This window comes from Pelodiscus sinensis, chromosome 30 (genome assembly GCF_049634645.1).
Source record: "Pelodiscus sinensis isolate JC-2024 chromosome 30, ASM4963464v1, whole genome shotgun sequence".
Lineage (NCBI taxonomy): Eukaryota > Metazoa > Chordata > Testudines > Trionychidae > Pelodiscus > Pelodiscus sinensis.
Genome location: NC_134740.1, coordinates 5,175,521 through 5,187,649, shown reverse-complemented (window position 1 = coordinate 5,187,649; position 12,129 = coordinate 5,175,521). Strand labels below are relative to the sequence as shown.

Sequence of the window (12,129 nt, the reverse complement as noted above, 5' to 3'; positions counted from 1 at the left end):
CTGGATCCGGCAGGCTCCCGGGAAGGGGCTGGAGTGGGTCGCTTATATAAGGTACGATGGGGGTGATATACACTACCTTGATGCCGTGAAAGGCCGATTCACCATCTCATCTTCGTGCTTGGGCTCGGGGCTTAAGCCCTAGGGCCGAGGCCACGGCGCGGCTAGTGGGAGACGGGCTCCCGTGACATGGCACGGCCCCTGAACCTTGCCGGCCACAAGGTGACCTCACCGGGTTAAGTCAAGGACACTCCTTGGCAGCCTCTTGGTCAGCAATTGGCGTATCTCTGTTTACATCCATTCACGGTCACACAGCCTGGGCCTTCTGCTCTGTGTGCCCTGCATGCTCCAGGCAAGCAAAAATGGATGTTACACGGGGGTTCCTGTCTGGCTACACTGTGCCAGTGTGACGGCGCGTTGGGGGTTCCCCGTCTCCTGCACCCCGAAATGGCACAAACAGACTGCACCAGCCAGTGGAATTGAGGGTGGTTTATTGCTCCTCCAGCACAGCGCAGCACAGATGTAATCTGGTTACAGGAACTGGGGCTAAGAGGCCTCAGTGCTCCCCCTTTTAGATAGGGGAGTCCCAGCCCCCTCCCCAGCTCCTTATACCCTGCCTTCCAGCGAGGAACTAACCCAGCCTCCTCCAGCCCTGCCCCCCAAGCCAGGGCAGCATTCCACCTTCCTTTGTTCCTCTCCATGGGGGGTGTCTGGCCACTGGTTCAACAAGTTTGGCCTTACCTCTGCCTAGTGAGGCTTTCCCTGCTGGGTCTTGCTCCAGACAGCAGGGGTCACCACATCCCAGCAAGTACCCCCACTACGTCACAGTTCTCCCCCCTCCGAGAGCGAACTGAGCAGGGTCACTCCGCTCGTGACCTAGGGAAGTTCGGGCCCCTCGCTACGGGACAGCGCGTCGGCGATGATGTTGGCGCTCCCCTTGACGTGGATCACTTCCATGTCGTAGTCCTGCAGGAGCAGGCTCCACCGCAGCAGCTTGGCGTTCGTCCCTTTCATCTGGTGTAGCCAGGTCAGGGGGCAGTGGTCGGTGAACACCGTGAAACGCCGGCCAAACAGGTACGGCTGCAGCTTTTGCAGGGCCCACACCATGGCCAGGCATTCCCTCTCTACGGTCGCGTAGCTCCGCTCCCGGGGCAGCAGCTTCCTGCTCAGGTACACGATGGGGTGACGTTCCCCTTTCTCATCCGCCTGCATCAGCACCGCCCCCAGCCCGGTGTCCGAGGCGTCAGTAAACACGATAAAGGGCTTGTCGAAGTCTGGGTTTACCAACACTGGAGCCTTGGCCAGGGCTCCCTTCAGTGCACAGAGAGCCCTCTGGCACTGCTCCGTCCAGACCACCCTGTCTGGCCTCCCCTTCCTGCACAGCTCCGTGATCGGGGCAGCGATGGAGCTGAAGTTGGGCACAAACCTCCGGTAGTACCCCGCCATCCCAATGAAAGCCTGGACCTGCTTCTTGGTCTGGGGCACAGGCCAGTCCCGGATGGCCTCCACTTTGGCCGGCTCTGGCTTCAAGCAGCCGCTCCCCACCTTATGGCCCAGGTAGGACACTTCGGCCATTCCAACCTTGCACTTCCCAGCCTTTACGGTCAGCCCAGCCTCCCTCAGCCGATCCAGTACCTGGCTGACCTGGGCCACGGGGTCCTCCCAGGACTGGCTGAAGACGCAGATGTCATCGATGTACGCTAGGGCACAGTTCTCCATTCCCCTCAGCAGCTGGTCCACCAGGCGCTGGAAGGTGGCCGGCGCCCCTTTGAGGCCAAAGGGTAGGACCAGGAACTCATAGAGCCCCAGTGGTGTGATGAAAGCCGATTTCAGTCTGGCCTCCTGGTCTAGCGGCACCTGCCAGTAGCCTTTGGTGAGGTCGAGGGTGGTGAGGTAGCGAGCTCCCCCCAGCTTGTCCAGGAGCTCATCGGGCCTTGGCATCGGGTAGGCGTCGGACTCCGTGATGGCGTTGAGCTTCCGGTAGTCCACGCAGAACCGGATCGACCCGTCCTTCTTGGGAACCAGCACCACGGGAGAGGCCCAGGGGCTGGAGGACGGTTGGATCACCCCCAGGGCCAACATGTCCTGGACCTCTCTCTCCAGGTCCTGGGCTGTTTTCCCCGTGACCCTGAAAGGGGAGCAGCGCACCGGGGGGTGAGTGCCCGTCTGCACCCGGTGGACAGCCAGGTTGGTGAGACCCGGCTTGTTGGAGAACAGCTGCTGGTGGGAGCGCAGCACCTCCCGGATCTCGGCCTGCTGGGCCGGGGTGAGCTGGTCCGAGAGGAAAATTGACTCCAGCGAAGAGTCCTCTCCGGTCCCAGGGAACAGGCCCACCAGGGGATCCTCCCCCTGCTCCTCCCAGGGCTTACACACGGCCAGCACCAAGTTCTCCCTGTCCCAGTACGGCTTCATCATGTTAACATGATATACCCGCTGGCCGCGCGTCCGGCCCGTCAGCTCCACCACGTAGTTCACCTCGTTCAGCTGCTTAACCACCTTGAAGGGGCCGTCCCAGGCGGCTTGCAGCTTGTTCTTCCGCACGGGGATCAGGACCATCACCTGGTCCCCGGTAGCGTAGGCGCGGGCCCGTGCATTGCGGTCGTACCAGACCTTCTGCTTCCTCTGGGCCCTGCTCAGGTTCTCTCTGGCCAGGCCCATGAGCTCGGCAAGTCTTTCCCGGAATGTCAGGACGTATTCCACAACCGGCTCACCCTCCGGGGAGACCTTCCCCTCCCACTCGTCTTTCAATAAGTCCAGGGGGCCCCTCACTCGCCTCCCATATAACAGCTCGAACGGCGAGAACCCCGTGGACTCCTGGGGCACTTCCCTGTACGCAAACAGCAGGTGGGGTAGGTACTTGTCCCAGTCCTGCGGGTGTTTGTGCATAAAGGTCCGTAGCATCTGCTTCAGAGTCCCATTGAACCTCTCCACCAACCCGTTGGTCTGGGGGTGATACGCCGAGGCCCAGGTGTGTTGCACCCCACTCTTCTCCCACAAGCACCGGAGCAGGGCCGACATGAAGTTGGATCCTGGTCCGTGAGAACCTCCTGGGGAAACCCCACCCTGCTGAAAATGGTCAGCAGTGCGTCTGCCACCGTGTCTGCCTCGATGGAGGGCAGGGCCACGGCCTCGGGGTAGCGGGTGGCGAAGTCCACCACCACCAGGATGTATTTCTTCCCTGTCCGGGTCGCTCTGTTGAAGGGCCCCACAATATCCATCGCCACCTTCTGGAAAGGCTCCTCTATGATGGGCAGGGGTCTCAATGCAGCTTTCTTCCTGTCTTGGGCCTTCCCCACTCGTTGGCAGGAGTCGCAGGACCGGCAGTACCGCTGGACAGCTGCAAACATCCCCGGCCAATAAAAGTTTTGGAGCAGCCTCAGCCGCGTGCGCCGGATCCCCTGGTGTCCCGAGAACGGGATGTCATGGGCCAGGTGTAGCAGCTTGCGGCGATACCTTTGGGGAACCACCAGCTGCCGCTGGAGCCCCCACTTGCCTACCGTCCCGGGGGAAAGCCATTCCCGGTACAGAAATCCCCTCTCCCACCGGAACTTCTCCTGGCAATCTCCTCCTAGGGGTTGAGCGGCACCCAGGTCAGCCCGGTCCCTCAGGGCCTGCAAGGAGAGATCCGCTCGCACCTCCGCCTGGAATTCAGCGGCTGGGGCTGGGACAGGGCCGTGGTTCCCCCCACTGCCTAGGTCCAACTCTAGGTCTGCTGGGACGGGGCCCTGGGCCCCCTGTTGGGGAACCTCCTCGAGTTCCGGGCCGCAAGCCCCTCGCTTGCTCTGGCTACGGGTGGTGACCAGCGTCCTGTGGGGTCCGTCTGGCCACTCCTCTAGGTCACCCCCCATTAGCATGTCGGTGGGCAAGTGCGGGTGCACCCCCACTTCCTTGGGGCCCTCCTTGGCCTCCCATTTCAGATGCACCCTGGCTACGGGTACCTTAAAGGGGGTGCTCCCTATGCCCCTCAGTGTCAGCTGAGTGTCGGGTAGCATACGGTCTGGGGCCACTACGTCGGGCCGGGCCAGTGTCACCTCTGCCCCTGTGTCCCAGAAACCCGTCACCTTCCTGCCATCCACCTCCAAGGGTACGAGGCAGTCCCTCCTTAGGGACTGCCCCACCCCCACCCGGTGCATGGATAAATCTGTCTCCCAAGGGTCAGACCTCCCAGGGGAGGTGCACTGAGCATCCTTCCCCCCTCCCCGAGCGGAGGTTTGCCGGCCAGCCCCTGCCACTGGGGCAGCCTGCCCTTCCTCCCGCCCCAGCCAGTTAACCCTGGAAAGTCCCAGTTCATGGGACCTGTTCTTGCGCCTGGTGCATTGAGCCCTCTTGTGGCCTCGTTGCCCACAGCGATGGCAAGTTAGGTTCTGTGGACCCATTCGGGTCAGCTCTGCCCGGGCCCTGGCTGGTTTTCTGGGGTATCGATGACTGGTCCTGGTCCCTGGGGCTCGCCTCGGAGGTGTCTCTCTCCATTGCTCAGCCGAGAACCGGTCTCTGCGCAATTCTCTTTCTCTTCGGGACTCCCGTTCACCCCCGGACCGGCTCTCCGTGAACTCATCCGCCAGTCTCCCGGCCTCCTGGGGGTTCTCTGGTCTCCGGTCCTTGAGCCACAGCCTCAGTTTGGGTGGGCACGCTTCATAGAACTGCTCCATCATGACCAGCTTGAGCAGCTCCTCTGCGGTCTGGGCTCCAACTCCAGACACCCACTAGCGGCAGTATTGCGCCATGCAGGTGGCCAGGTCCACATAGGTCTCCCGTGGCCCTTTCTGTACCCCCCGGAACTTCTTCCTGTACATCGCGGGGGTCAGCCCGAACTTGTGCAGCAGGGCCTCCTTGACTCGGTTGTAATCCCCTGGCTGTAGGTCCTCCAGCTGACTGAGCACTCCGGCCGCCTCCTGGCTCAGTGCGGGGACGAGCTCCTGTAGCCAGTCAGCTGGGGGGACCCGCTGCAGTCCACAGGCCTTCTCAAAGGACATGAGGAACCCGTCTATGTCGCCCACGTCCTTCAATTGGGCCACCGTGAGCCTCTCCAAGTGCCTAGCAGCTCCGGGACCCTGGGGCCCATCCACTCTTGGCGCAGCCGAGGCCCCGCAGGTTCTCCTTTCTGCCATGGCCAGCTCAAGCTGTCGCTGCCTCTCTCGATCTTGGCGCTCCTTCTCTCGATCCTGGTGGTCCCTCTCTCGGTCTTGGCGCTCCTTCTCTCAGTCCAGTACTTCCAATTCCTTCATCTGCAGCTGGATCTCCAGCCGCTGCAGCTCCGCTGGGCTGGACCCTGCCCTAGATGGGCTACGGCTTGCAGGCCTCCCGGGAGACGCTGTCTCATCTCTCCATTGGGTTCCAGCGCTCCTCCCCTTCTCTGAGACTGACACACTCTCAGGGGGGGTCTGGCTGCTTCCCCTGGGGACAAGATCCTTGCCCTGTGGCTGGTCATTATCTTCCAGCTGGGCAATCAGCTGGGCCTTCGTTGCTTTCCGCACAGGCAAGCCCCTCTCTCTGCACAGCCCCACCAGCTCTGCCTTCAAGAGTCGGGCATAGGCCATCTGCCCGCTGGTCCCCTTGGTGCAGACTCACCAGTCTAGTGCTGCAGCGCCCCACAATTCCCAGGAACTGCTTCACTCTGTCTCCAGCATTCCTGGCTCCAGGGCTCTTGCTTCTACAGCGCCTTGTCGCTCACCGCTGGAAGCTCCATCCATGGGGTGCAGTGTATCTCACCCCTGACACCAGTGTGATGGCGCGTTGGGGGTCCCCCGTCTCCTGCACCCCGAAATGGCATGAACAGACTTCACCAGCCAGTAGAATGGAGGTTGTTTATTGTTCCTCCAGCACAGTGCAGCTCAGATGTAATCTGGTTACAGAAACTGGGGCTAAGAGGCCTCAGTGCCCCCTTGAGATAGGGGAGTCCCAGCCCCCTTCCCCAGCTCCTTCTTCTATTCCTTCCAGCCAGGAACTAACTAACTCTCCTCCAGCCCTGCCCCCCAGCCAGGGCAGCATCCACTTTCCTTTGTTCCTCTCCATGGGGGGTGTCTGGTTCAACAAGTTTGGTGGACTAGAGGAAGTTTATTGCCTCTCCAGGATACAGCACAGCACAGATGTAATCTGGTCACAGGGCTGGGCTAGGATGCCTCAGGCCCCCTTGAGATGGGGGAGACTGGGCCCCTAAACTCCAGCTCCTCTCCCTAGGCTGTCTCATCCATCCTCACAGACAGCCACCAACCAACTGACTTCCAGCCCTGCCCCCCAGCCAGGGCAGCATTCCACCTTCCTTTGTTCCTCTCCATGGGGGGTGTCTGGCCACTGGTTCAACAAGTTTGGCCTTACCTCTGCCTAGTGAGGTTTTCCCTGCTGGGTCTTGCTCCAGACAGCAGGGGTCACCACAGCCCAGCAAGTACCCTCACTACGTCACACTGGGGAAGGGGAGGGAAGGGAGGTTTGGGCAGTGCCCATGGCGTGCCGGCCAGTCATCGCACCGGCTGCTCAGGGCATGTGCCCCTGTGCCTGGAGGGAGAGGTACAACTGTAGCAGTGGTGGCAGCTCCTGGACCTGAGAATTAGGTTAGGGGCTGTGACGTAGTGGGGGTACCTGGCTGGTTTCTATGCTGCTGGCTCTGGGGGAACCCCCACTGGCTGCCGTGGGTACCACGACCCAGCAAAACAGGATGAGTCACTATGCAAACCAGTGGCCAGACACCCCCCATGGAGAGGAACAAAGGAAGGTGGAATGCTGCCTTGGCTGGGGGGCAGGGCTGGAAGTTAGGGAGTTGGTTGCTGGCTGTCGGAGGGCATGGAGGAGAGCCTAGGAGAAGGGGCTGGAGTTTAGGGGCCCAGTCTCCCCCATCTCAAGGGGGCCTGAGGCATCCTAGCCCAGTTCCTGTGACCAGATTACATCTGTGCTGCGCTGTGCTGGAGGAGCAATAAACCACCCTCAATTCCACTGGCTGGTGCAGTCTGTTTGTGCCATTTCGGGGTGCAGGAGACGGGGAACCCCCAACGCGCCGTCACAGGGGCAGCTTGGTATAAAGGGCGTAGGTGTCTGGCTTTGGGGAGTTGGGATAAGGACTGGCTCTGGGGAAGGGAATGGGGATTGAATGGGGGTGTGTGCCTGATTCTGGGAAAGGGAAGGGGGATTGGATTGGGGGGGAGTGCCTGGCTCTGGGGAAGGGAAGGGGGATTGAGTTAGAGTGTGGGGGGGATATCTGATGGAGGGGAAGGGGAAGGGAAGAGCAGCCAGTATGCTTCCTGAGACCCAGGGTCCCCAGGTACTGGCCCCTGCTGTCTCTGTCCCCCCCCTCTTGACCAGACACCCCCATGAGTACCCTGCCCCAGCACCCTGCCCTAGGACCCTGTCCCCTATCCCCACCAGCACAGTTAGTGAGGCTTGGGGGGTTTGGAGGGGTTGGTTTTTTGCATTTCACTTGTGTGACCCCTACTGTCTTTTCTGTGGGTCAGTGACCCCTAACTCAAAACAGGTTCCCTGCCCATCTCATAAATAAAGACAATGCTGAAACATTTTGTGTTTGACATAGTATTTTATTTAAAAATGAATCCTGGTCAACAAGCCCCCAATTGGGGCCAAGCCTCCATCTGGCTGCAGCATCATAATGCTCCTCCACCCCTCTTCACCCCAAACCTTAGCCTATCATACACTGGAATGCCCTGTCCTGAGCTTCTTACATCCCCAGACTCCTGCACCCCCACATCCTCAGTCTTCTGCCACAACACTCCTGCACCATCCACACACTGCAAATCTGTGTCCCAGCCTCCCTGCCCTGAGCCCCTCATGCACCCCAGCCCAAACTCCTGCACCCTCACAGCTATCAGCCTGTGGCTTGCACACAAACCCAGCCCTCCCCCTGACCCCAGCACTGTCCAGCCTGGGGCCCCCTGAGCCAGCATCCTCTTCTCTACTTCCTCCTGCATCCAGATTCTCTCCCCGAGCTTTCACCTCTCACCCCTTCCGAGTGCATTTTTTGTGAGGTACATTAGCAGTGGTGACAGTATGAAGAGCCAGGGCAGTCATTGAGCTCCCCTTCCCCCCCCCCCCGAAAAAAAAGGCCAGGGGAAAAGTTGTTAACAAAAGAGAGAGAGAGAGAGAGAGAGAGAGAAGCCGTGCCCTGGGACACATGTACCATCCACTACTTTCCCCCAGCGTGGCGATTTTTTTTTTCTCCATAACTTTGTCCCAGCACTTCACGCTGTCTCCACTGCTATTGTGGCTCTTTGTCTGGAAAGGGTTGGCCACCCCGGTAACTGTCTTCTTGGGCCAGTCAAGGGCACCCTGCTGGGTTGCCTCGTGGTGCAGAGCCGGCCCGAAGCACAGAGCATGCGACCGACCCCTGCACCTCTCTCTGGGCTCAATCTCCCCAGCTCTTCTTATTTTGTGTAGCAAAATGTAGCCCATTGGTACGTCCCTGGGGCCATCGGCCACTAGTCCTAAATATCATGGGGCAACGGTTTTGAAAAGGTCCCTGCACTCCCGTTGCTCCCAGGCCTGTGACTGTGCAAGCTCAGGGCAAGCAGGTCAGAGAAGCGAGTGGAAATGGAAGCTACTATTTGGTAGGCTTTGATTCTGGCCCCAACCCCACCCATGCTGCAGCTATTCCATTTTCACCTAAGCAACCCAATGGGACAAAGTCTTGGAACCCTTAATTCCCTGCACGTTTTGCACAGGGCCTCCTGGACCTCCCTGTTTCTCAGGGCGTAGATGAGTGGATTGACCAGGGGAGTCAGGACGGTGTAAGAGACCGAGAGAACTTTCTTGAAATCGCTCAGGCTGTCCGTGGTCGGGAACATGTAGGCAACCAGGATAGTTCCATAGTAAACACTCACCACGATGAGGTGGGAGGAGCAGGTGGAAAAGGCCTTTTGCCTCCCGGTGGAGGAGCGGATTCTGAGGATGGTGCTGATGATGCAGATGTAAGACGCCAAGGTGAGCAGGAAGGGGACAAGTGCGAAAATCAAGCAAGCTGAGAACGCCAACGTGTCCATCAGCAGAGGATGATTGCAGGAGAGTTTTACAAGGGGAATAAGGTCACAAAAGAAATGGTTGATACCATTAGGGCCACAGAAGGTTAACTGGGACAATGGCACTGTGGTTATACTACAAGCAAGGAAGCCACCTATCCATGATCCCCCGGCAAGCTGGAGGCAAGACCTGCTACTCATCCGGGCTGTGTAGTGCAGCGGGTTGCATATGGCTAGATACCGGTCGTAGGACATCACGGATAGGAGGAGGCATTCTGAGGCTGCCAGAGCACAGAAGAAATAATATTGTGTGAGACACCCAGTGACAGAAATTGTCCAGTCCCCAGCCAGGAGCCCAGCCAGGAGCCGGGGCAGGAGGGTGGAGCTGTAGCAGATCTCCAAGCAGGACAAGTTGCACAGGAAGAAGTACATGGGGGTGTGAAGGTGCTGATCGGCCACAAACAGCACAATGATTAGGCTGTTCCCAGCCATGGTTACCAGGTAGATCACGAGAAAGAGCAAGAAGAGAGGAACCTGCAGACCAGGAAGGTCCCCGAATCCCAGGAGGATGAATTCTGTGAGGGACGTTCGATTTCCTTGTTCCTGGCTTGCCATGGGGTGTGTCTGTGAGACAGAAACAGGGTCACTGTGAGCAATAACTAACATTCATTGCAATATGGGAGACTTGTCTTCATTGCTTCCCTCTTCCGGGCCTGGCACAGCAGCTGAGTGGGGCATGGAGGGCAGAGAAGGGAATCGCCAACTCTGGACCCCAGGGACAGGTTCAATATCTGAGAGAGGGCGGGTGAAACAGACCATGTCTCCCCACCCCGGGAGTGTCTAGAGAGACAGCGCCAGGCACTCAGACCCTGCGGCGCTTGGCTTGGACAGGGGATACAGACACCCTGAGAGATGCAACAGACGCTTGTCCAGACAGTCACACCCGTCGCTGCCTGGTAGCTAAAAGCAGAACGAGGGAGGGGCCGTTTCACTGGGAGCTGGGACCAGGAGGGGATATTTCACAGGGAGCTCGAGTAGGAAACCAACCAAGCAAATGGGCCTGGGACATGTAAGGGACGTGTGAGGGGTTTCCCTTTGCCCTGGCGCCTGGTTCTGCTCCTTTAGGCAGAAAGCAGCAGGGCACAGTCTGAAGTGCAGACAGAGGGACTTGTATTGGAGCCAGCATAAAAGCAGGTGGGTTCCCAAGCCCTGTGCACCAGTCAGGCACATCTCTGTGGGCCGATAGAGTTTCCCTCTTCCCCAACTATCACGCTACACCCAATAGACCCCTTCTTGTAACCCCCAGCTGTGCACACCGATGGGCTCCCCCGTCCCTCTGCTCTGTTCCCAGCTCCCATGCTGCAGAGCCCTGCCTGGGTCCCTGTTCCTCATTCCCCTATTCTCAGTGCCCCATCCCCCCATTCCCAACCCCTTCCCACTCCTTCTTCTCCTTCGCAGGCCCAGAAACACCAACAGTGCACACCCCAGTCACACACCTGTTAGACGTCATGTTCCATTCGGGGGGGCTGTGAGTCAGGGTCTGCATCCCACCCCTTTGGTCCCCTTTGGGACGGGTAAGGGGGGAGGCTGAGTGGGTCGGGATGGCATTTCTCTGGTCACTGAGCGTTTGACCTCCCCGCCAATCTCTCTTGCCCCTCCCACCGGGCTGCAGGGCCTGGCTCTGAAACATGGACGTGGGGCAGTCGGGCAGTGAGCGCTCACAGATCCCATCCCTCCCTGTCACACTGTGAGCTCTGTCCCAGGTCTGCCTTGTGGGTCCACAGGCCCCGCCTGGTGGTGGGAACGCGGCACCACGTCGCTTTGCCCTTTGTCCCACACATCTCGGGTGGAAAGGGGGGATGCGAGTGTTTCAAAAGTTAAACGCCCAAGAATCTCTCAGGCTCACAAACTGGCTAATGGGAGGGTGAGGGGTAAAACCTCTCCATGAAGTAGGCGGGAAACGGCAGCTCCATGTGCTCCTGCCCCTCTGTTCTAGGGTGCGGGGGCATTGGAGAGAGTCCAGCGGAGGACAACCAAAATGATCGAGGGGCTCAAGTTGCCTCCTCCTTCCAGCCGTGGCTCTGGATGGACCGTGCCCTGGGCTAGAGCAGCCACCGTCCCTGCACCTGGCCCCCTGATGTCTTGCCCCCCCTCGGTGTTGCAAGGGACAGTTGTATCTCCGCTTTCTCCCCACAGACCCGTGTTGGCACTGACCTACCCCTCCCCTACCCCCTGCCCCAGCTGGGTTCCCCACAACAGTGAACAATTAAACTGGTTACAAATGGGGAACAGACATAAAATCAAAGATTAACCCATGAGATTGCAGGAAAAGGCCATTTCCGCCAGGCCGACACCAGCCAACATCTCCTCCCTGGCCTGAGACAGCAGCGATTCTCGGCTCTGTGCTCCCTGCATCATCCCGCCCCCTCTTCATGGCCCTGCGAGGGCCGTCAGGCAGGGAAGGACTCTCACTGTGCTGAAGGGAGGGGAGTGTAAAGTGGGCCCACTGTTTGCAGGGCTGCCTTGGAAGCAGGATATCATTTGGGAAACTAACACAGAGGGGCACAGACTAGCCAATACGTTCGTGTACTGCATTGAAGACAACTTTTTATTTCAGAAGGTTGGAAAAGCTACTGGGGAAGCTGTTCTAGATTTGAGTTTATCAAAAAGGGAGGAACTGGTTGAGAATTTGAAAGTGGCTTTGGTAAAAGTGATTATGAAATCATAGAGTTTGTGAATCTCAGGAATGGTAGAAGAGAAAACACCAAAATAGGGACAATGAATTTCAGAGAGCAGCTTTTGGTAAGTTCAGAGAACTGGTAGGTAAGGCCCTGTGGGAAACAAGACTGAGGTGAAAAACAACTGAAGAGAGTTGGCAGTTTTTCAAATGGACATTATTAAGGGCCCAAAAGCAAACTATTCAACTGTACAGGAAAGATAGAAAGTGTGGCAAAAGACCACCTTGGCGTAACCAGGAGATCTTTCATAATCTAAAAATCAAAAAGGAGTCATATGAAAAGTGGAAAGTAGGACAATCAAAGGATGAATATGAGCAAACAATAGAGCTATGCAGGGGCAAGATTAGAAAGACAAAGGCACAAAATGAGCTCAAACAAGCTGCAGACATAAAGGGAAACAAGGAGATTTTCTATAAATATATTAGAAGCAAGAAGAA

The 12,129-nt window shown here is 58.3% G+C and overlaps 1 protein-coding gene across 1 annotated transcript; it reads right to left on the bottom strand.

Moving 5' to 3' along the window:
* Nucleotides 1-8,597: 8,597 nt before the first annotated feature.
* Nucleotides 8,598-9,569, bottom strand: LOC142821134 (olfactory receptor 10A7-like). The gene has a single exon (XM_075911933.1). The coding sequence runs from the start codon at nt 9,567-9,569 to the stop codon at nt 8,598-8,600; it is 972 nt and encodes a 323-aa protein (XP_075768048.1).
* Between the last annotated feature and the right edge of the window lie 2,560 nt (nt 9,570-12,129).

What these genes read in the sequence shown, in the direction of transcription:
- LOC142821134 (XM_075911933.1), bottom strand. Translation starts at nt 9,569, where the DNA reads ATGGCAAGCCAGGAACAAGGAAATCGAACGTCCCTCACAGAATTCATC.